General features: G+C 36.7%; 1 protein-coding gene across 7 annotated transcripts in view; it reads right to left on the minus strand.

Moving 5' to 3' along the window:
• Slik (Sterile20-like kinase) overlaps positions 1-20,870 on the minus strand; it is a 38,605-nt gene extending 17,735 nt beyond the window's left edge. Inside the window, exons 1-15 of one of the 7 annotated variants that reach the window (XM_087344619.1) lie at positions 20,483-20,870; positions 17,350-17,879; positions 16,958-17,122; positions 16,385-16,583; positions 14,992-15,122; positions 14,619-14,837; positions 13,095-13,199; positions 11,099-11,144; positions 7,996-8,039; positions 5,018-5,102; positions 4,452-4,600; positions 3,623-4,139; positions 2,213-2,672; positions 1,492-1,709; positions 251-429 (exon numbers count right to left, since the gene is read on the minus strand). In XM_087344619.1, the coding sequence (XP_087200745.1) occupies positions 251-429; positions 1,492-1,709; positions 2,213-2,672; positions 3,623-4,139; positions 4,452-4,600; positions 5,018-5,102; positions 7,996-8,039; positions 11,099-11,144; positions 13,095-13,199; positions 14,619-14,837; positions 14,992-15,122; positions 16,385-16,583; positions 16,958-17,122; positions 17,350-17,511 (2,679 nt within the window). In that variant the 5' untranslated portion in view covers positions 17,512-17,879; positions 20,483-20,870. Of the gene's footprint in view, positions 1-250; positions 439-1,491; positions 1,710-2,212; positions 2,673-3,622; positions 4,140-4,451; positions 4,601-5,017; positions 5,103-7,995; positions 8,077-11,098; positions 11,145-13,094; positions 13,200-14,618; positions 14,838-14,991; positions 15,123-16,384; positions 16,584-16,957; positions 17,123-17,349; positions 17,880-18,444; positions 18,591-20,482 lie in introns of those variants that run through there. The other 6 variants (XM_087344615.1, XM_087344617.1, XM_087344620.1 and 3 more) reach the window with 6 other exon arrangements.
• Between the last annotated feature and the right edge of the window lie 1,090 nt (positions 20,871-21,960).

Here is a 21,960-nt window from a genome sequence, read left to right on the forward strand (position 1 = left end):
CTTATTTATTGACACACTGCACTTACACCACCAGTTCTGATATCACAATACTAATACAGCACGGGAGATTTTACTCAGTAGAAACAGGACCCTGACGATGAAAGCAGTATGCACGTCTGAAACGTTGACCAATTTCTACGAGAACATAAGATTCGACATCCCACACCTTCATAATCACCATCCTTTAGAACCTGAAATCTCACAATGCCATACTGGTTTCACATATAAGTACGTTAAAAGTGTCACTTACTCTTCTTTGTACATTAGTGGAGTTGTTTACAACAATCAAGACTTCCTCACTGCTCTGCCGCGAAGAACCAATCACATCCCCATTCAGTCTCTTGTTATCAGTCAACCTGTCCACATCTGTTGTACCGAGTGTCATGCCTTCTACTAGAATTGATGTTCGAACAGACTCGTCCTCAGGACCTGCAAACACTGACAATTAAAGCACTCTATGGGTTAAAAAACAAGACTTCTATGTCTTTTAAGTTGTTCTGGTTTAGTTATAATCTCATGATACAACCAGTAAGCACGTAAATATTTCTTTTATTAGTTCAGTATCCTCTCAAATATATTTCCAAGATTTTCTCCAAACTAATTATCCTTGCCACAGAATTACTCGCACACAAGTGTTATGTATCTAGTATTAAATGGGAAATGACATGATTAAGAATGATCAGGCAGAAAGACAAGGTCGGAGTATTTTATCCCAGCACAGTTACTATAGTGATACTTAATGGCGAATGTTTACAGAAACAACCCCAATACATCAGCCAAATCCGTTTTGGGTGACCGGCCATGTCAATACAGACATTTTCTGGTGCAAACAGACACAGCCAATCCCACCTGAGATTTTATCACTTCAAGTCACTGTGAAAGCTTCAACCCTCACACAGCTGATCAACTGAAACGAGAAGTTTCTTGCTTTAGTGTTTACTTAATGACACACGGTCAACTGCATAGGTTATATAATGTCAAACTACAGGACACGTGACAGGGGGGTTTTCCTTCTGAACCCTACATATATATTTAAATAAACATTAGCTGGGGAAATTTGTTTAGGAAGGGTTTGTATGATAAAGGATGAGAGCTATTTCATTTTGGTTAATGAATTTCTTGTCAGGTAAGACCAGGGCACCGCCACGGTGGTCTAGCGGTTAGAACGCTGGCCTTGTAATCCTGGGGGGTCTCGGGTTCGATTCCCGGCGGTGCCCGAATTTATAACTTGTGTTGGGCAAGGCCGTGGTCTAGGCAACACGGAGTTTTCCTCCGGGGGCTTCCCCGGTTTCTCCGTGGCATCCCGACAATTACTCCATTCACACACAGAAGAAGGCAATGGCAAACCACTTCTGGATCATCTGCCAAGAACGTATATGAACAGGTCCCAGTCCGAGAAAAGGATGGAAGGATCCTGTTCATATGGACCTGTCGTCAGACAGAACACTAATAATAATAAATAAGACCAGGGCAAAAGTTTAGGATAATTACCAGAATCGCTCCTGCTACTCCTGTCATCACTGTGCAAACTATGCATTCGAGAGTCAGCACCATCTGTAGAAGCAGAATCTTTCACGTGCTCCTTTTCTTCACCAACTGTCACAACAGAAACATGACTTGTGTCCTGCGACTGCTGGAAGTCCACGTCTTCATCGTAGTCTGCCGTGGAGTCCTCCAGTGCTCGACCTTGGTGGCTCAGCCCTAGTTTACTGCAACAAAATGACTCCATCTTCAGCCTACTTTGCATATTTGATGAGGAAGAACAAAAATCAGTAAACGCGAGTTGCGAGAATTTTCTGAAAATAATTTTTTGTTTCATGAATGTTCAGAACTTTCAAACCCTTTCCCATCACCTGCAAAATAGTGTCTGGAACAGATTAAGTAGGAAGTGGCCAAAGCCTGTTTCAATGTACTGTAATGGGCAAGATGGCTCCTAAACGCAAAGTGGAACTTACAAGCTAGCAGCAGATCATAAAATCAGACGGGTGGTGAAAGCAGAATTCCGCGCATTCTTAAACTCGGCGCTCTACGGACTGCAAATTTATATAAATGCTACACAAAATGTGCCAGACCCAGAAAGTGTACAAAACTACCAACGGAAGCAAGAAGCCTGGAGGAAGAAGGCTGTGAAAACTTGACGAACTGGAAATTATAAAATGAGAAATGGCATTAACTTTACAAGAACTGACACATGTGTATGAATTATACGTACCCATCTTCATTATCCACGCTGACAAAGCTTGGACTTACAATAAGGACCTCACTCTCATCCAACTTCTTCCCCTTAATGATGCTGATTGGCCGTTCTTGAGACTGCGAGGTATACTCAAGTGAATCCAGTAGCAGGTATGGATCATCATCTGTTGATGACTCATTTATCTGCGTTTTGTTAGTTTCATTGGCCACAATAATCACCTCACTGCCCTTATCTGCCGTAGATGTCACAATCACAGTGGGGGGTGTTGTGGAAGTCCCAGAAGGGGGCTTTAATGGGGCAGAACTCTCCATTGGGGGCAAAAGAACTGGGGGATGTGTTGTCACCACTGTCACTTGTGTTACATTTCCAGAAGAAGAAGACGACAAGTTCATATCTTCGTGTGAATCAGTTGTGATTGTCACTGTGGACTTGTTTAATTTAGGCTCTGGATGTGCAGCATCCAACAGAGTTGAACCTATAAATAAATTTTTTTTTATTACTAAAATAATAAGGTGAAACATTCCAAGGCAATCTTTAATGTATAAAATAAAGGTGGGTTTGTGTGGAGGATCTACAATGGGTAGCGTAATCCGGTCAGGAAAGCTAGCAATGGCTGGGGGTTCGTCGTGCTGACCACACGTCACCCTATATCTGGTTGGATGATCATTCACCTCTGCTTAGGCATGTGAACGTGAGGCCAGCAGTCGGCTTTGGCTCTCTGGAGCTATTACGCCACGGATTTAATTTTTTGTGTGTGTGTGTGTGTGTGTGTGGAGGATAGGTCGGTGAAGTACGAGTGAGTAGAAATACAAAAATATCTTATAAATATATGATTCAGGATGAAACTCATCTCTGAAGATAAAAGTGGATATATCACTGGCAGTGGTAATTTCCTGTGATGACTGTCAACAAATGAGGTGATAAATGAGAAAAAAGAACATAAAAACCAAATAACAGGTCCAACTCCATAAGCTGCCGAAGTCTCAGAAATATAAACACAATGGATGAATAATAATATAGTTACTTAAAGTAAAACAGGTAATGTACTTCTTACGGACAACAGCATATTTTCAAACAATTTCCAGACACAAATAACAGACAATAAATGAGAGGGGAAACATTTATCAGTGGGAGTGGAACACGAACAAGAAAATAATTCATTACATGAATCATAACAGCGACCAACCATAAAGAATTGAACAATGAATCTGTACAAACACAAGGAGTTAATGCCTACAAGTGTGTCATCTTTCTTTGGAAAATCATTAAAATTCTTAGTCAGGATAGCTGGTATTAAAACTGCGTGCCTCTCAAATGTCAGATATGCTGTGCTGTGCTAACCCACTTGGAATGGAGCCACCCATGTTACGTAAATCTCCGAAGTGTCTATTAAATATAATAAATGTGCAAAGTAGAAGAATATACCTGAAAATACTGTAACATCTCCAGATGCACTGCTTGCCACTTCATCAGGTTTGTCATCAGATACGGTTGTCACTACTGCTATGTTTGGTGTCGGCTTGTCCACTGGCGCCACATAATTATCACCCCTATCATAAGTATTTGTGGCTGACAATTCAACTTTATTTGTAACTTTGTCTTCGTCATCACCTCGTTCTTCCCTAGACAGATCGCTGCCGATGCTGGGACAGATTACAGGGGATGCTGCAGAAATAGGCAACATTGGTGATAAAGATTCCTGCTGACTGGATGAAGGGGGCTGCCTGCCTGATTTTGATTGGACGGAGGATGGTTCGGGCCTGAAGAGAGATTCCGACGATTCAGTCGCCAATTTCCTGTCTGGGGAAGATGAGGTGCCAGAATCACCATCCTCCAAAGTACCTGGTTCATCTGTTTTCGCAGCTACTATGGGAGGAGGAGGAGCTGGACCTTTATCGTGTGAAGATCGTTTCTCAGTACCCTCAGACAGTTTCTTTGTCACCTAACAAGAACAACACACTTCTGTTAACAAATGGCACAACAGTTACTAAGCTTGCGAATATTCAGGAACATCTTTTCATTTTAATTGTCATTACTTTTTAATTTAACCAATTTCCCCCCCCTCCCCCCCTCTCTCTAATACACTTTCCAGACTCCTTTGTGGCAATCTTCACATTCTATAATAGCCTGTTACTGTAAAATGTATCAAGCAAAATCTAAACGTTCGCCTCAAAGCCATGACACTTTTCTGTGCCAACACTGTACCATCGTAGAAGTAACACATCCCCTACAAACATAACCATGTTATAATTACTGCAGTCTTGTTGTTATCAATGGAATTGGAATCTTTCTCCTCTTCACACTTCCTCTTCTTTCTCTCGCTCGTATCAATATCTTTTTCGGCTTCTCTCTTCAGTCCCTCGGCTTCATCCTTAATCTCAGATGGAGTTCCCACCTCAGGCACTGCAAATGGAGAGGAATTACATTCACATACAACAAATGATCTTTAGATAACTTGTTTAACAGAAACCCTGGTTGTAAAATATCAACCAATTTCTTATCGCACTTTCTGAAAGAGGGCGAGATTAGGAAGTACTTTAGGAACAACCATCCAGCAATCACACTATTCAAAGACCAACTGAAGACACCATAGGTTTGTTCAATAGTTACTTATAAACCCAAGATTTGAACCTCATTTTTAAATATCTTACTTGCATCTGCTTTATTTTTAGCACAAGAAATCAACTTAAAAAGGTCATTTATACTGAAGATATCAAAAATCAACAAACCTCCTTGTGTAGAAAAAAATAATCTGTATACATAACACAACTTCACATTCTCTTTTAAATAACATTCATTAGAATCTGTAGCAATTCTTACTTTTTATATCAGTGTCACTCTTGAGGGAAGTTGAGTCATCTTCGCCAGTGTCCAGGTCCAAGGGAAGCTGGGACGTGCGGTGCTCCTGTAACATTCAACGTATAACCAGATTTATCTACGTTCACAAGTAATAGCAGATGAAAGAAGGCACAGCACTGTGAAACAACAGACATTAGATAATTAAGAGGCCTTAAAAAAACATTAATTTCTTACTATGTCAACTTTCAAGAACAGGATATAACATACCATGACTTCAACAGACAGACCCTGTGATCAAAGATCCCTAAACTGCATGTTCAATTAGCCCTTTTAGTGCTAGTCTGACCATCCTATAGAAGCAGGAGTGCCAAAAGTCCTCTATTCATATGCTCGAAAGTATTTATAAAAGTGTTTATGGCAAATTGTATATGAATATTCGGATATTAATGTTTATATATCGTGCCATTGGCAGTGGAGCATTTTACATCTACCATTGGAACATAACCAAAATGTTAGATACTGATGGTAAATTTGACACTAGCACCTGAAGTATTTTCTCAGATGTAAATCCAACTGACAATGCCAGTTTAACAGATTAATGATCACAAGATAAGTGCAGTCTTTGAAATGAATTGAGGTAAATCACAGTTTAAACTTTTACATCTTTGCAGTTTCAGTTAACCTAGCATTTATGTTTTTATTGAACAATTTTATTACTACTGACCAATATCGTGGCAAAATCCCACAAATACAGGCCTAGAATAAATATGACAATCTACGTGGTCTACAAAATGCAGGAATCCGTTACTTTCTAAGAAGCTGTTGATTTGGAGAAAAGTAACCAAGGTAAACAGAACAACAGATGTGTTCAGGCAATAAATACACCAAATAAAGCCATAATACTCTACAGAACACAAAAGACTGATTAAAAATAAGTTGTAATGCACCATGTAATGCTTTTTCAAGTCCACATGTGATTTAATGAGGCTTGACTATAATCAGAAAAACTTAATGAAATCGGTAACATTAATTCAGAGGAAAGCAAAGAGTTATTTACACATGCAGTAAAGTATTTTTTTGAACACGTAGCCTGCAAGAGTTTTAAATATTTCAATAATTACAGCTTTACCTCTGCGCATTCTCTACAAATCCAGGGGCAAACCCGAGATGTTTTATAACACCACAGTGTCATTTAATTCCAAATGTGCTGACAATATCTGATCAGCATATAATTAGTAAATCAATAAACCAGAGTAATAATTCTGAATACAAACTAAAAGGTAAAACTAGTGCAAAAGTCATACATAAAAGCAAGTGTGCATTTTCATGCATTTAACATTATAAAGATGGAGGTACTATATGTAGCGACAAAAATATGTTATTATACATCTATAACGCAACTTGACTCCTGTAAGACAGACAGTATTAACAAAAGTTTTTTTTTTTATACAGAGCAGACAGTATGTGATGAGTTGGATACGATGGCTTCCAAAAAAATTCCCAACCACTACGTATTTACCCTGAAAAAATGATAGATAATTCTCAGCAATGAACATGGCTCGTTTCCAAAGACTGAAGCTGTACAAGTCATCAGCGTTTCATGACATCGTCGAATGCGGCAGAATAATCATAGAAACAAGGAATCCTATCTCTTATCATTCATTAGTAAAGTTTAAAGCACCTTTATTGTTTTTATACGGAACAAACATATAACATGTCTTGTTTCATAACATTTGGACCAATTATGGGCAGTACCATCTAAGATGGAAATTTTGGGGTATAGTGAATGGGAATAGTCGCAACTATTCTGAAACTTCTATGGAAAAAAGATCCTTGTTTCACATCAACAGATTCTGTGCCAAGGGAATATAAAGTACAATTCCTTCCTTGTGCTAGGAACAGGAAATGGTCCACACCCACAGTAGCATTATTTCTGTCAACATCAGCAATGAACACTAAAAATTCACCTTGAGAACTGTGATAATTATATCTACCTCAAAACATCTTTCTTCTTGCTGCAATTTTGCATCACACATTATTGTGCTAAGTGCTCTCATGCACAAATAACGTGGTTAAATAAAATCTTAAAGTGATTTTGGAATAATCTAACATCATGTTCCCCTGTATTTCCTACACAGTTCATGGTACTCTATATATAATAACATGTTACAGGAACTACAAATAAATACATAGACAGAAACATCTGAGACATGTTTTTACAGCAAATGTCAAACTTTAAAGTAGATGACATGTTATACATATAAAAATACTTTCAGAACAAATTATTATTTGAAGTCAAGGCAACCTACAACTGCGACAGAACTGCGCAGGGCTGCTGATATCCACCGTTTTAAACCTCACACTCAACAACACGTCTGAACTGCAGTTCCATTTTAAATCTGTACCTGCGTGAAGTAACTTTCTGCACTTAATTGCATTAAAATGAAGAATTCTAGCTAGAAAATCAAAGCAGTGTTAACATATTTCATGAGAATATTTCCAATTCAAATATTTACTTACCACTGTTACTAGAAGTTCCTTTTTAATATTATTATGCACAATACCTAATCATGGATTCTGTAATGGCAAACATGTCACTGAAAAAATATCTGATAAATACGAAGAAAAATAAAGAAATTTTCCAGAATCCCATAAATGAACAACGGAGGAAAACATTTCAGTATTTATTTTCTAAATCTAAAGAACGGAGTAGGGCAGAACTGTGTTATATGCGACTAAATAAATAACAAGTATGACACCCAAGTGCTACTGAAGATGCAGAATGGAAAAGTACGAAATCTTGTACACTTAATCACTCACATACAAAAACTAAGGATGACTATGAAGGGTGGGAAGGCAAGTGGTAAAGATAATGCAGAAAGCAACTGTGCTTAGAATACAAAAGTATCTACATATTAATGTTCCTAGTTATGATTTAGTTCTTCAAGGTCGTACTGTGCAGCCAACAAACCCCTCTCAATACTATACCATTATCATACCTCAGGGGGAATGCAGTTTGGCTGGCGGGGCCCGGGTGAGCCGCATGCACAGCAGAAACACATCATATTAGATGGCATTAGTTATAATGATTCCATCTAAGGTACAATTTATAATGTGGATGCATGAGGGTGCAGTCTGTGTTACACTTGCTGCAGGTACCTCATAATCTAATGGACTTTAACGTCAACTAAAGCAACAGTTTTATCTATCCAAATGAAACCAATCAGCTGAAATAAAGCACTGTATTCTATTACAACACTTCTCGTATAGGATGTTACCACAGCATTACTTACAAAAGAATAAAGGCCAATGCAAGTTTAACACTTCACACAGTGTTTAAGTGGTCAATACCTATATTATTACATAACTCCTTAAATCATCCTGCTCTTAATTTTTAACCCTTTTCCTGCCAGTAAACTGATGAAGCTCATGGGGAAAATTTTGCTTGGCCAACCAAAACTACAAGCTCTTTTGTACATCATATAATTCACATACATGTTAAGAGATGGCAAAAAAAAATTCAAAATATTTTGATTTTCAACATATTTTGCTTATTTGTGCAAAGAGGTCACTACTGTGTTACTCAATTTCTAAGACTGGCACGATAATCCCAGGATTGGCGATTAGAACTCCTCTTCATCGTTTAAAACTGAGATCAAACATACTTCATATGGGTGACAATAAAGAGTAAGATGGAGTTAGGCATGTTAATGCTGACATATGAAATTAGGATGACAGGATTAAGAAGAAAACACACTACAGGCAAATATGTTAGCTGTAATACCAACACCAGATCATCCCAGAATTACACTCGGGAATCTAGCAAGAACAGCAGCTGCAGAACAGTATAAAGCCAGCTGATCCTGTGAGTAAACAAAGCAGGAAAACACCAAACACTGGTAAATCACATACCCTAGCACATCACTGAAGGAATTATTAGCAGTTGATGCCACACCAGAAACAAAATAAATACAAATAACGGACACCCATTAAATTCTAAACATTCAAAACCAAGATATTACACTGATTTCAGCTGAGACTTTAGTTTGTTGTAAGACCAAAACATGCACTGTGCAAGTAAAATGTAAATAATGTAAATCATGCAATTCATTCGTAAATTAGTTTAAAAACAAAATATAAGTCTCAAAGAGTGAATGTTCTCATTTTCAATACAAAATAGACAGGATATCCTAATAAGTTAGGAAATGTATGCAGATTGTAGCAAGTCTCTGCCACAATCAGACCTTTGCAAATGGCACCAGTGACATAAGTTGCGTAGTGTCAATGACCTTCGTGTGAATGGAGTGTCTGGCACCTGACTGGATGGGTGACAAATTCAGTACAAAGGATTCCCCCCCCCCATGCGGGTGTATGTCTGGATGAGGATTCCTCATGCAGGGATTGCCCAAATGCAGATTCTCCTTCCCCACGCAACAATACACGTAGGCGTTCATGCAAAGTGCCTGATCCAAAGCCACACCGGAATGTGCGCACAGACTTTAACAAAATTCAGCAATAAAGAATTTCTCAAAAATATCGTCAGGTGTTTTCCAGTTGTTTCGCGAGGACGGAGAGACGTGACAAAGCTAACAGGTACATTTTGCAAACATTTGGTTGTGGAAGTGCCTAAAGCATGTGGTGTTATTTATTTGTATATTTACAGTTCATTTTAGACTACTACTTCAACAACCAGTCATTAAAAGCAGCATCTAACAAAGACACTTCAACTTGTGCTAACGAGTAAAGTGTATTTCACGTGTAAAAGTAAAATTCTATGCATAGGTCAAAGCATGATAAGCCATTACTATTTGCATACAGAAAAGTAAAATTTGTCATGCATTATATAAATATATTCACATGTGAAAAGAAACCCTGGCAGAGGTGAAAGAGAAAAGGTACAGTAATAGCACTAAAATAAGCGTTGAATATTGTGCGAACAGTTCACATTACTAATACCCAAGCCTACCACTGGGCAACAACCTGAGCCAGTTAACTTCACTTTCTGTAATGACGTGTCTTACATCACTGTTCTTAACATTATTTAAAAAATGTATCCAAAATTATGTTTAGATATCAATGTATGTCCAATCTGTACAAAAACTGCATTTTAAAGATAGATTGTATTACACACATACACAATACTAAATTTATGCAAGAACACGTTAAGAGTGGAAATACCGCACGCAAACATTACAAAAAATAAATAAATAAAAAAGCTTCTGATGCAAGAATAAAGATTTCTGTCTTCGAACAACATTTATTTTTCAAACTAAGTGATAACATTTAATATTAATTGCTCGACAGAAATGGATAAAAACAAATTTATCGTCATTTAACGATTGGGAAAGAAAATTGAATAAATTAACAAATAAACTAGTAGTATTAAAAATATATTAAAATTGGCCGTCAATCACAATATAAGATAATTAAAAGATTAAAATATCATTTTTCGTTCCGTATCGAGTACTCGATTTAAAAAAAATATATAATATTTTAATCTTTTAATTATCTTATATTGTGATTGACGGCCAATTTTAATATATTTCTAATACTATTTAAATAAATCACAATATGACGCACCTACAATATCAAATAAACTAGTGCACTGCTGAAGGCACAGATAAAACATTCAATGGCAATGAATTTGGCGTTTAACTCTAATGCCCAGTGATCATCACATATATCACCTGCCTTATTAATAATCAATAACTCTGCATATTCTCACAATGTATATTCACGGGTTTCATAAGATTCTCAGAATAAACAGAGATTATTTCCTTAAAACAGCATAAAGAATTTGATCTTTGTAATGTTGAGGTGTTGTGTGCTGTTTTCTATTTGTGATATGAGATGAATCTTTATATATTATTTAGATGAGCTACAACTACAAAGAGTTAACTCTGATGCAACAACCGATATCATTCACAGCCTATATACTTGCATATTGCATTAGAGTAGGGAAACAGAACATACAAGACTGGCTCCTACGCATCATTACCAAAAATTTAACAAACTACAGAGCCAAGCATTTATCGTAACTACGAACACAAATACACGTACAGAGGAAAGACAGTGTCACAGAAATGCTATAAAGAAACTTACCAATACGTTGGTATTGCTCTCTGTGCTTTTTCTGTTTCCTACCCCTCTACATATTTGTAAGCATGAAATTAATTTACAATAGTTACGCAATATTAAAACTGAACTATCTATTCAGCGGTGGGACAAATTTTATGTCATCTAATGAAACTGTGTATGAAGAGGTGAAACAGAAGCAGAAAATGCCAAACAATGAAAATAACTTCTTATTAAAAATATATATTAAAATTAGCCGTCAATCACAATATAATATGATTAAAAGATTAAAATATCATTTTACGTTTCCTATCGAGTACTCGATTTACATGTGGAACATACACGACATGTTTCAGCTATATATAGCCATCATCAGATGTTATGAATATAAACTTTTCACTGAATTACTGATCTTTTTACTGATTTATTAATGATTTTTTAGGTTTTCATTTTTCTTATGATATTTTAATCTTTTAATCATATTATATTGTGATTGACGGCTAATTTTAATATATATTTTTAATACTATTTAAATCACAATATGACGCATCTACAATATCTTGAAAATAACTTCGTCAATTACAATAAAGAAACAATGACATTAAAACCAGGAACACTTGGGTAACTTTGTGGTCAGGTAACTAATGAATCTGTTCTCATTATGTTAAACATTTTTATACAGTATGATAAATGTTTCTTTGAAAGCTAAACAAACATAAAAACAATGAAACTAGAACAGAATTCAGCACTGCTGGGAAAACTTGTATAAAACCTACTTTTATCAGACCTCTCCCTCCACCCTAACTGCCAACCTTTCTCATCCTTAAACACATTTCCCTTCGTTTTAACGTGTCCTATCTGCGTATGGGGAGACAGACAGAGTACAAATTCCAATCCTCCTACTGGGAGGATTATGATAAGCAGAATGACTAGTTATGATGCAATATACACACGATCACACCTCCCTTGGATACGACCCAAACATAAAAGACCAGCATTTGCATCATGTAATAAAACCATGACTTAATTAATGTGGCCACTGGGACTTGTTTTAAAAGATCACACTTCAACTAAACCACATTCTTTTATTATTATTATTATTATTTAGTGTTCTGTCTGAGGACAGGTCCATATGAACAGGATCCTTCCATCCTTTTCACGGACTGGGACCTGTTCATATACGTTCTTGGCAGATGATCCAGAAGTGGTTTGCCATTGCCTTCTTCTGTGTGTGAATGGAGTAATTGTTGGGATGCCACGGAGGAAAACTCCGTGTTGCCTAGACCACGGCCTTGCCCAACACAAGTTATAAATTCGGGCACCGCCAGGAATCGAACCCGAGACCCCAGGATTACAAGGCCAGCGTTCTAACCACAACATACAAAGCCATAACATACAAAGAAAGAATATAGCGGCCCTCCTAAACAACAACGTAAATTACACAAACACAGTAGATGAGAAGACAAAATGTTTTGAACTATGCGAACAGGTTCTGACCAAACGGATTCTGGACAGGGTTCAATGGTGGGAAAATGTTTCAGTAACGCTGAACTTCCTAGTCTGACACTTCGATGCTGAACGTTACTGTAATTATTTTTGTACTTTTCAAATCTCTCAAACCTGACATTTAATTTTCTTCCCCCAAGTATTACAGACCATGAAGTAATGTACTTTTTAATTGTAAGGGCCCCAAAGCACTAATTCAGTTGGAAGCAAACATCCACATGAGGAATGAAAACAGAAATAATGTTTAGCACTATGATGGTCTGCACTGCCTAAAGGACACAATTCTGAGAAACGTTAAACAGAAAATGAAGATCTTATTACTATTAACAGACGCATTATGAAACAGCTGTCATGGATTTATGTATATGCATACACAAAATTACACAGCAAGAAAAATGGCAGCTTCTTACAAACACAATTTCTTCTATAAGAAGCTTTAAAAGGAAATACAGTTTAATCAATTAAACCAACAGAAGGTACAAATTTAAAACTGAAAATACTGATAAATGAATCTTACCTCTGCTTCATCATCCAATAATTCTTCTTCTACTACCTCGGCTTTGTACTCGAGAAGCAAATCCCGAACTGGCTTAGAGTCCAGAGTGCAATTTATAAATGGATACTGCAAACCAATAACATGTTCACATTTCAGTACATTATTACTGAAGAATTTTACGTGGAGATAGGAACAGCGTTTCTAATTAAAAATTCAGATGATGCGTAATGTCGAATAAATCTGTCGTTGAAAAGTGATATCTGCTCCCACACCAAACAGCGGCTTCATTTGCAAACCTGGTGAATACAAGTAAAAGCTGTATGAGGTTTGAGCTCCTCACAGCGAGTGGTACATACCTGCAAGTCCGAATGCCAATAAAACTCAGAAAACAGCTTATCTTAACACTGATGCTGAACTGTGATTTGCTGACAGTTTAGATGAATTAGTTCAAAGTAAGTGATAAAGCAGTACAGTAGGGCCCCGCTTTTCGGCGCTCCACAGCTGAGTCAGAGGAGTGCGTCCGGCGCCATTTTCTCGTCGCTGATTCAGTCTGTTTACAGCTTTTGTGCGCTCCTTGTCTCTCTGTATTTCTGGCAATTTTCTAGTTATTACAAACTGTATATTTATATAATATTTTTGTGTTACTACAGTGTAATTACAATGGCGTCTAAGGGTAGTAGCGATAAAAAGAGGAGTCGTAAGCCTCTTACTTTAAATGCCAAGTTAGAGATGATTAAACTTCGTGAACAAGGCATGTCTATGGCTTCCGAACCATCACCAAAACGAATAGGATTCGTTGAAGAGTCAGATGATGAAGATGCGCCATCTCCTTCATCCTTCCTACTATAAGCATATAAATTTTCAAATTTATATTCACCAATCACTATAAGCTGAGGACAATGTGTTTATTACTGATATTCATTTTAATTTCATATCGTTTTCTTAGGCCTAGCGCTATTGTGCACTTACTATATGATAGTGTAACATCTTATTAGGCTTTGATATGCATTTGCAAGTGAAATAAGGCAAAGATCCGCTTTTCGGCGATTTTCGCTTTACGGCGGGGGTCTGGTCCCTAACCCGCCGTATAAGCGGTGCCCTACTGTATCCTGTTATGTTCAAAATTAAATCTCTTCCAATTTGCAATCACTTCACACAAACTTGATTGCCGATGTCTTTATTTTCAGCAACATGTTTTGATTAAAATCTGATAATTATCAAATTTGACACGAAAATTTCATCACAAGAGTCACCGAACTATTAACAAAAATAATATTAACACTGTAACATACACCTGCTTATTTATGTCAATGTTTATCAAGATAAATAAGTGACCACATGATATATACATATGAAATGATTCTACATAACATTTTAATAGTTCTACAGATTTAAAACAGTGTTAATATTACTTGATACCTGTATTCTGATGTTTACAATGTCACCCATATAACGACGTATAAACACACAGATTTCCTGCAGTTATGAGGTTCAAGACAGCATATATAAATTAAAGAATTTACACTTGCATTAAAAATTAATTACCTTTAAAAGATCATCAGCAGTGGGCCTTTGACTAGGATCCTTGGTAAGACACTTCGCAATGAAGTCATTGAAGTCCCTCGACCACTTGGAGGGCTGATCCAGTTTTGGAGGGTCTGACTTCTGAATCTTTAGTAGAACACGCATTGGAGACATTTCATGATTTGGAGGTTCCATTTGAGCAAATTCAATTAAGGTTATTCCAAGTGACCAAATGTCAACCTGAAAAAAAAATATATATATATAGATTTAGCAGTATATGTCAAGACTAGGAGGCCAAAGGCCTTCTGACAAATACCAACTACAATCCAAACAAACACGAGGATATTACATAAACTCAGAAGGCAACCACACAGTATAAATTCTAATATGTTACCTTGAAATCATATGGATTATCCCGAAATGTTTCACATAAAACAACTTCTGGAGCCATCCAATAAGGTGTCCCAATGAATGTATCGTGCTTCTGCAACGTAAATTTATTTTTTGCAGACACACCAAAGTCAGCTGAAAAAAAAAAATATTACAGCCAAATCAGATGTATGATGGGTAAATAAGTATAAAACCAATTCCTCAATACATAATATTATTAAAGCAGCATTCTTTTTGGGTTTTTTTTTATTTTATTATTATTATTAAGTGTTCTGTCTTACGACAGGTCCATTGCTCTGCCCAAAAAGAGCTCTCCAGTTGTCCCTATTCTCGGCTTCTCGTTTTAATTCCTGGAACGTCATCTTCTTTCCTTGTTTAAGGTCGTCGGTTAGCTGTATCAATCTTCTTCCTAGTCCTCTCTTTCCTTCAACCTGGCCTTCGATGATATCACTCATTAATCCATTCCTTCTCATAATATGTCCCAAGGATTATTTGCTGACAATAAATAGCATCACTTTGAATACGTAAGACCACTACAGGTCAGTCATAAAACTGTTGTAGTGCTAGTAGGACACACATTAAGATGGTGTGTGCACTTTTCTGCTCATGCTAAGAATGAGGCAGTGGGCCATTCTGAGACTTCTGCAGACAAAAATTAGCGAGTCTAAAAAGTGCCGCTAATACAAGCCACCCAAGTAACCTGCACATCAGCCAGTGAATGTAACCAGCGAAGCAAATCCATGCATTCCACGGTCCATGTGCCTCTCCATTTTCATACAAGCACAAATCAGCTGACAAATGAAACCAGCTGAAGATTGCTTCACATCATCTAGCAAGGTATCACAACAGAGACGATTTTCTCAACTGTATAATCACTGAATATAAAAATGGATGCATAACTATCCACCTGAAAGTAAATACCAGGGCCACGACAAGAAGCACACAGATGCGCCACTTTGGTGGGGGGGGGGAGCCTCAATGTTACAGCAATGTAGCAACTTACCATAACCCCATCCGAGGCAGGATGATTTTATGAAATCATAGGTAGAAACTGAAAACATCAATACAATGTTTCTCTCAAAATGCATCCCTTTATTCCGAGTGTTTCAGCGCCCTTCGTAGATGAATAGAGAGCAGTGAAACCAATCAAGTTTCAGTTGAATTTACCTTCCATATTTATATTTAACATCTGCTAATCTTCATTCATACTGTATAATCTTAATATCATGTTACAGTACAAATTACTGAAGATATGTGTATAAAATTATGCAGGGTATGATGAGGTTGTGACATATTCCAAAATATTCCAGAACCTGCCAATGTAATCCATCAGACTGTCTGCCTCTTTACCATTACGCTACTGAGTAAGTACGCTGTTGGAGAGCATTATCTCTTACCTAATTTGACTCCTCCAGTCATAGTGAGAAGAACGTTGCCAGCTTTGAGGTCTCGGTGGATAACTTTGCTTTGATGCAGGAACTCAAGGCCCATGCACATCTGCTGGCATACAAAGGCAATCTGGGGCTCTGTCAACGGTTTCTCAAGCTCCACCATTATAGAATCTAGGGCACCACCATCACAGTATTCAATCAGCATCTGGAAACACAAACATAATACACTAAGATGTGCTGCAGACACACAGAAAACATACACACATTATTGGCACAGAAATATACGTTTGACAGCGCTGCCACTTGTTCTTTAGTATTATTCCTTCAGTAGCACAGTCTATTACGGTTCAAGGAACACCCTATCAGCAAACCTGAAAACCCATCACCATAGAATGCTCTACTATGGTCCCTTATGACATAAATCCCTTGACAAGATCAACACAGGATGCCGAACTGAATGTGGGACCGTCAAAATGCAATGCTTGGTTACCAGCTCAAATGACTACTTGCATACACAAAAATTAAATAAAATACTGCATGTATATATGGACACTTTGAGGATACAAAAGCACATCTTACCCAAAGTTTGCCATCATTGAAGAAAGCTTCATGAAGATCAACTATATTTGGGTGCTTGCATTCAGAAAGAATATCTATTTCTATCATGAAATCTGAAAGATCGTCTTCTCCTTCAAGGGCACACATCTTAGCTGCTGCAAAATGTCCATTCTGAAGATTTTGAGCCTGTAAAGTTCTCATGAAGATTAGGCATTATTTTATATTCTACAGAGCAGTAATGAAAAAGTACTACAAAACCAAGCCTACCTCAGAAATGGATAATGGCATTCTTAAATAACACATGAATATTTGTTACAAAACACTTTACACACCATTAATAATGTTTCTGGGTAGGTTTACTCTGAAAAGGCCAAACTATTCCTTGTAATGTTACAAAATAATCATATGCTTACCTTATACACCTTTCCAAATGCACCATCTCCCAGTTCACCAACCATTTCCCAGAAATCCTCAGGATTACAGTCCATCTTAATATTATTGAACACCTTCTTTTTCTTTGCTTCATTGGCTCCACCCAAGTGGAGAACCTTCTTTAAGTTACTTAGGAATGACATTTTCAAGAACTTCACTTAATATTTCACTATTATAAAAGGAACCATAAATCACCATGTTCTAGTACCTAAACACATCTGATGTAGCAGATACATATTGCGAGTACTAAACTGGTCCTGCCCCAAACCACAAAATGTGGATAATGCCATTGTTACTTCACGTGACAACAGAAATAAGTTTAACAAATTTCTCCAACAAAAATATATGTAAAAAAATCCTTTGGGGCCATGTATAATACATGCTTTAATTACACTGGTACCAAAAAAAGCAACAAATAGAAAGTAAAGATGTCACATTTTCATCACATTCAGACCAAGAAGAAACTAAAATTTATCTTCTTTGGCAATTATCAACCTTGATTTTCATCCTCCTGAAACAAACAGAATTAACCATGTCACTTTACTGACTTCCTCCCACCAAAGGCATGGAACTTAGATGGCTGCATATTCACTTTTATCTCTCAACTTGAGGCATAACAAACACATGGGTCCGCAGTGCTCATAGAAGAAGGAAAACACTCCACTTTATGTGACAAAATTAAATGTTAACATTGCTATCAGCCAGGCGAATTTTAACAACAATTAAATCTTTCTGGTCTTAACGACATTAGTACTACTTGTAAGCATGCTAAAATGTCACTCCATAAGCTTCACACATAAATTACAAAGAATCATCAGTTATTGCATTAACAATGACATAACATTCAAGGTAAATTTCAGAAAAAAATCATCTGATAATAAGTTCTCAGATGAATCAGTAGAATCCACATCTTTAAAACCCTAATAAAATATAATTATTTTCTCTATAAGATTTTGGAACTTAATGAAATATGTTTTGTTTCAAACAATAACAAAGTTACTTCAACCTGAAACACTGGTAACAATGTATTGGTAAACATGAGTACATACATGAGACAACTATCCTCTGTCACCTACCTCCGGTAGACCTCATGAGTAGATATGATACACAGCAGCACCCTCATCCCCAATCAACAATCAGTCATTGGTTGACCAATAATTTAAATGCCCTTTATACATAACATTTTAGCATCGAAGGTAACATCCAGTTTTACCACATTCTCCTACAGTAGGAAAAGCGCAATAAAAAGTCCCTTGAAAATGCATCAACATCAAAAAAGACTATTTGGAAATGACAGAAATAAATCAAAATTTCATTTATGAAGAAATTCATATAAGATAAATTTACTATTCAGTTCAGAATCATCTTCCCATCTGCTTTTAAAATTTATAGAGTAAACTATATAAAGTACAGTAAAATAAAGCTGTTCCACTATATGCTATGGATGTGCTTGGGATGAGAAGAACTCCTACTCATTCATAACCTTGGCATTAGATGGGCATAAGTGGTCAGTATCATTTGCCAGCAACACTTTGCCCATCACACTTATTGGACGGGAGACATGATAGGCCCCAGAGCTGATCTGGATGCAGAGGTTAGAATACAAATAATTTCCTCCTGCTAGGAATTGAAGTCTGGTCATCTAGCCCATAGCCAGACACTATGACTGGGCTACACTGGCTCTTAAATTATAAAAATCCATGCCATAATTCTGCATTCTGTTTTGTATGGGTGTGAAATCTGGTATTTCAAATTAAGAGAACTTAGATTGAAGGTGCCAAGATTGGTGGCATCTCAGTCGATGTTAATGGACTAACTGCAGACAGCAACTTAAATTTTGATGTCAATACTTATGATGACAGTAATGGCAAGTGTGTTTACAAACGCTGTAGTTCAAAGACAAATCAGCTAATGTTTTATTAACAGTTATCTTTGAGTCAGGCAGATTTACTATCCAGACATACTCGGGTTCAAACTAGGGCATGACAGCAAATGTTTCACATATATAAAGATAAAATATAATTTGTAAAGAAATTATTAAAAATGTAGTACTCCAACCAACAATGATTTTAAACCATCAACATTTAAAAAAATATTTATTAATATGAACTTGTGTGACACAAAAACACAAACATGGAAACTGAAGCAGTATTAATTAAACTTGTAAACTATTATTTGCACATTACAATGCAAGAATGGACAAACAGGAGAAAAACTTCAAAACCTTGGTGATGTTTTGCCCATCTCTGAATCAGAGAAAGGTGATTACCAATGTCCCCAGAGGTAAAAAATTAGATTTTAAGAACCAAGCATCCAAAATCTGTTTTGATATAGTAAGTGCTATGCATGACACATCCAATATAGATTTCATTCCGATAATGCCAATTCCACAAGGATGTAAGCATGACATGCAAAGCTATGTATAATACGAGGGGCAGACATTCCACTGTCCACTATTCCTTACACATTAAGGCACACCTAATGTTTTGGCTTTGGAAGCTTAAAATCAGATGATCACACACTTCTGAAATAGCATAACCCAAATTTACCACAAGGCATTTCATATGTCAATATAAATGTAACATATGCAACTGGATTATACTTAAATACACATGCCTGAGAAATTAAATATACTTCTCCCTCATGAACAGTACACATTAGCTCATAAAGATTATAAAATCTGTTTCCAAAAAACTAAACACCTCTGTTGAAAAATCAAATGATCACCACTATCTTAACCTTGACATATTAATGTCATGTGTCATCTGCTTACAACATTCAAATTAACGACCTTAGCATCAATGCTATCAAAAATCTCACATACAATTTTGAACCTACTTAAGGCACACCGAAACTGATACATGACGGAAAATGTCAATGGAGTCGTTTACAAAAATGAAATGCCTTGATTAGTTTTAAAAGTTAAAAATTCTGATGGCAAGTCTGGGTTATTAAAGGTCGTTTGACAATGGTATATTTAATACTACCAACTACATACAATATATTTATATGAGCATAAGTTTACTGATAGCTATTTATTAACAAATTATGATAATAATCTTTCAACAGTGAAAGGTGTCTAATCACGTTAATGCTATGGTACGTGAAACTTACTTTCACGTGAAGAAGATCCTTTGCTCATCTTCAGGAGACTGTAGATATTGCCACGACAAAGTCTGCTGCACTTCGCCATTAGAATACAAATTAAATTAATTGCTTCTACAAATACACATTTCTTCACTATCGTTTCGGCCGACATGCATACGAAACACCATCTTCACCACGCCTGGAAATGACGTCATCTTAACACGGCACAATTATCAAGATGGCCAATTCCGATTTTTGTGACAATGTGAATTGATCTTGAGTAATGTTTGGTAACATGAAACAGAGGTGTTGATGTTCTGTACACAATTGTAAATTTTCAAGGTTACAAGACAATTTAATTGGCTCAGAATTCCACACCAATACATTAGAATCTAATATTCCATATTTGCACACGAATGTTATAATTCCTGACTCACGGGATTACAACAGGTCAGCTGTGCATGGGGTGACTGATTATGTTGGATGCATAGTGTGTTTTCAACGCACATTCAACTTTCTTGGTGCTAAAGATCAAAAACAGTACATCAATCAAATATCTGCATTTATGGGGCTTCTAGAACATTCTTAATATTTTTGAGGCCTCTAAAATTGCCTAGCTCTGAGCTGTCGCTTAGGCAGTTTACACATATCCGGAACTGCGGATGAAGATAACTGAACGTAGTTGGTATTATCTTTGTATTGATAAATCAAGAGCATTGGCATACTTTAATCATCTGTGGCCAACAACGATCCTTGTAAACACTAAGTTTGTGTTACATGTTCCTCGTACATTCAGACTGTTAAAACTCCTATTCACATATTTGTCACTATGAGCACGTAGTGTGCGAAGTAATGTACCAGTAGCAAAATAAAATTGACTTGTCACTGTTTCCTTCACTTAGAAATAAAATAATTTGGTCTGCTTTTTCTACTACACTTTTATTATGGGTGACAGTTTCTGTACAGTAGACTAATCTCCACCCAGTTCTTCAATACCTGTTTGAATTCCTGGGGCTGCAGTATATCTCAGAAACATATCCATGTTGTGTCCCCAGTAGAGCAGATTACTTAGTTTCTTTGATAACTCCAATGAGCTGTCAGAGATATCATTAAGATATTTTTGATTATGTGGTATGTGGCCTGAAATTGTTAACCTGTGGGAGTGAGTTGAATTTTATAATTTCTTAACACCTCTCTGTGAAAGTACAGAGTGTAACAAAGTTATGAAGGAAATAAAGTACAATCTACAAACGTTTTTCTACACATGGGTGGAGTGGTGTGACAGTGGGGTCAGACCACTGCTAGCCATCAGCTGTTGTGCTGTGGTACAGAAGGTTTAGACTGCAATGCTTCAACTGACCCTACTGTCAGTTCCTCATATGCTCAAGGGCTCCAGAATGTCATTAAATACCACAATTAATTACTCTTATGACCTGATATACATGCAAAAAATCTTGCAGCGTTTATACCACACTTTCCACTAAATTCTGGTTGTGTAATGGGAT

Source organism: Zootermopsis nevadensis, unplaced genomic scaffold, assembly GCF_977971745.1.
Source record: "Zootermopsis nevadensis isolate Lab colony 2312 unplaced genomic scaffold, Znev_1.0 Znev_ptg000008l, whole genome shotgun sequence".
Classification (NCBI taxonomy): domain Eukaryota; kingdom Metazoa; phylum Arthropoda; class Insecta; order Blattodea; family Termopsidae; genus Zootermopsis; species Zootermopsis nevadensis.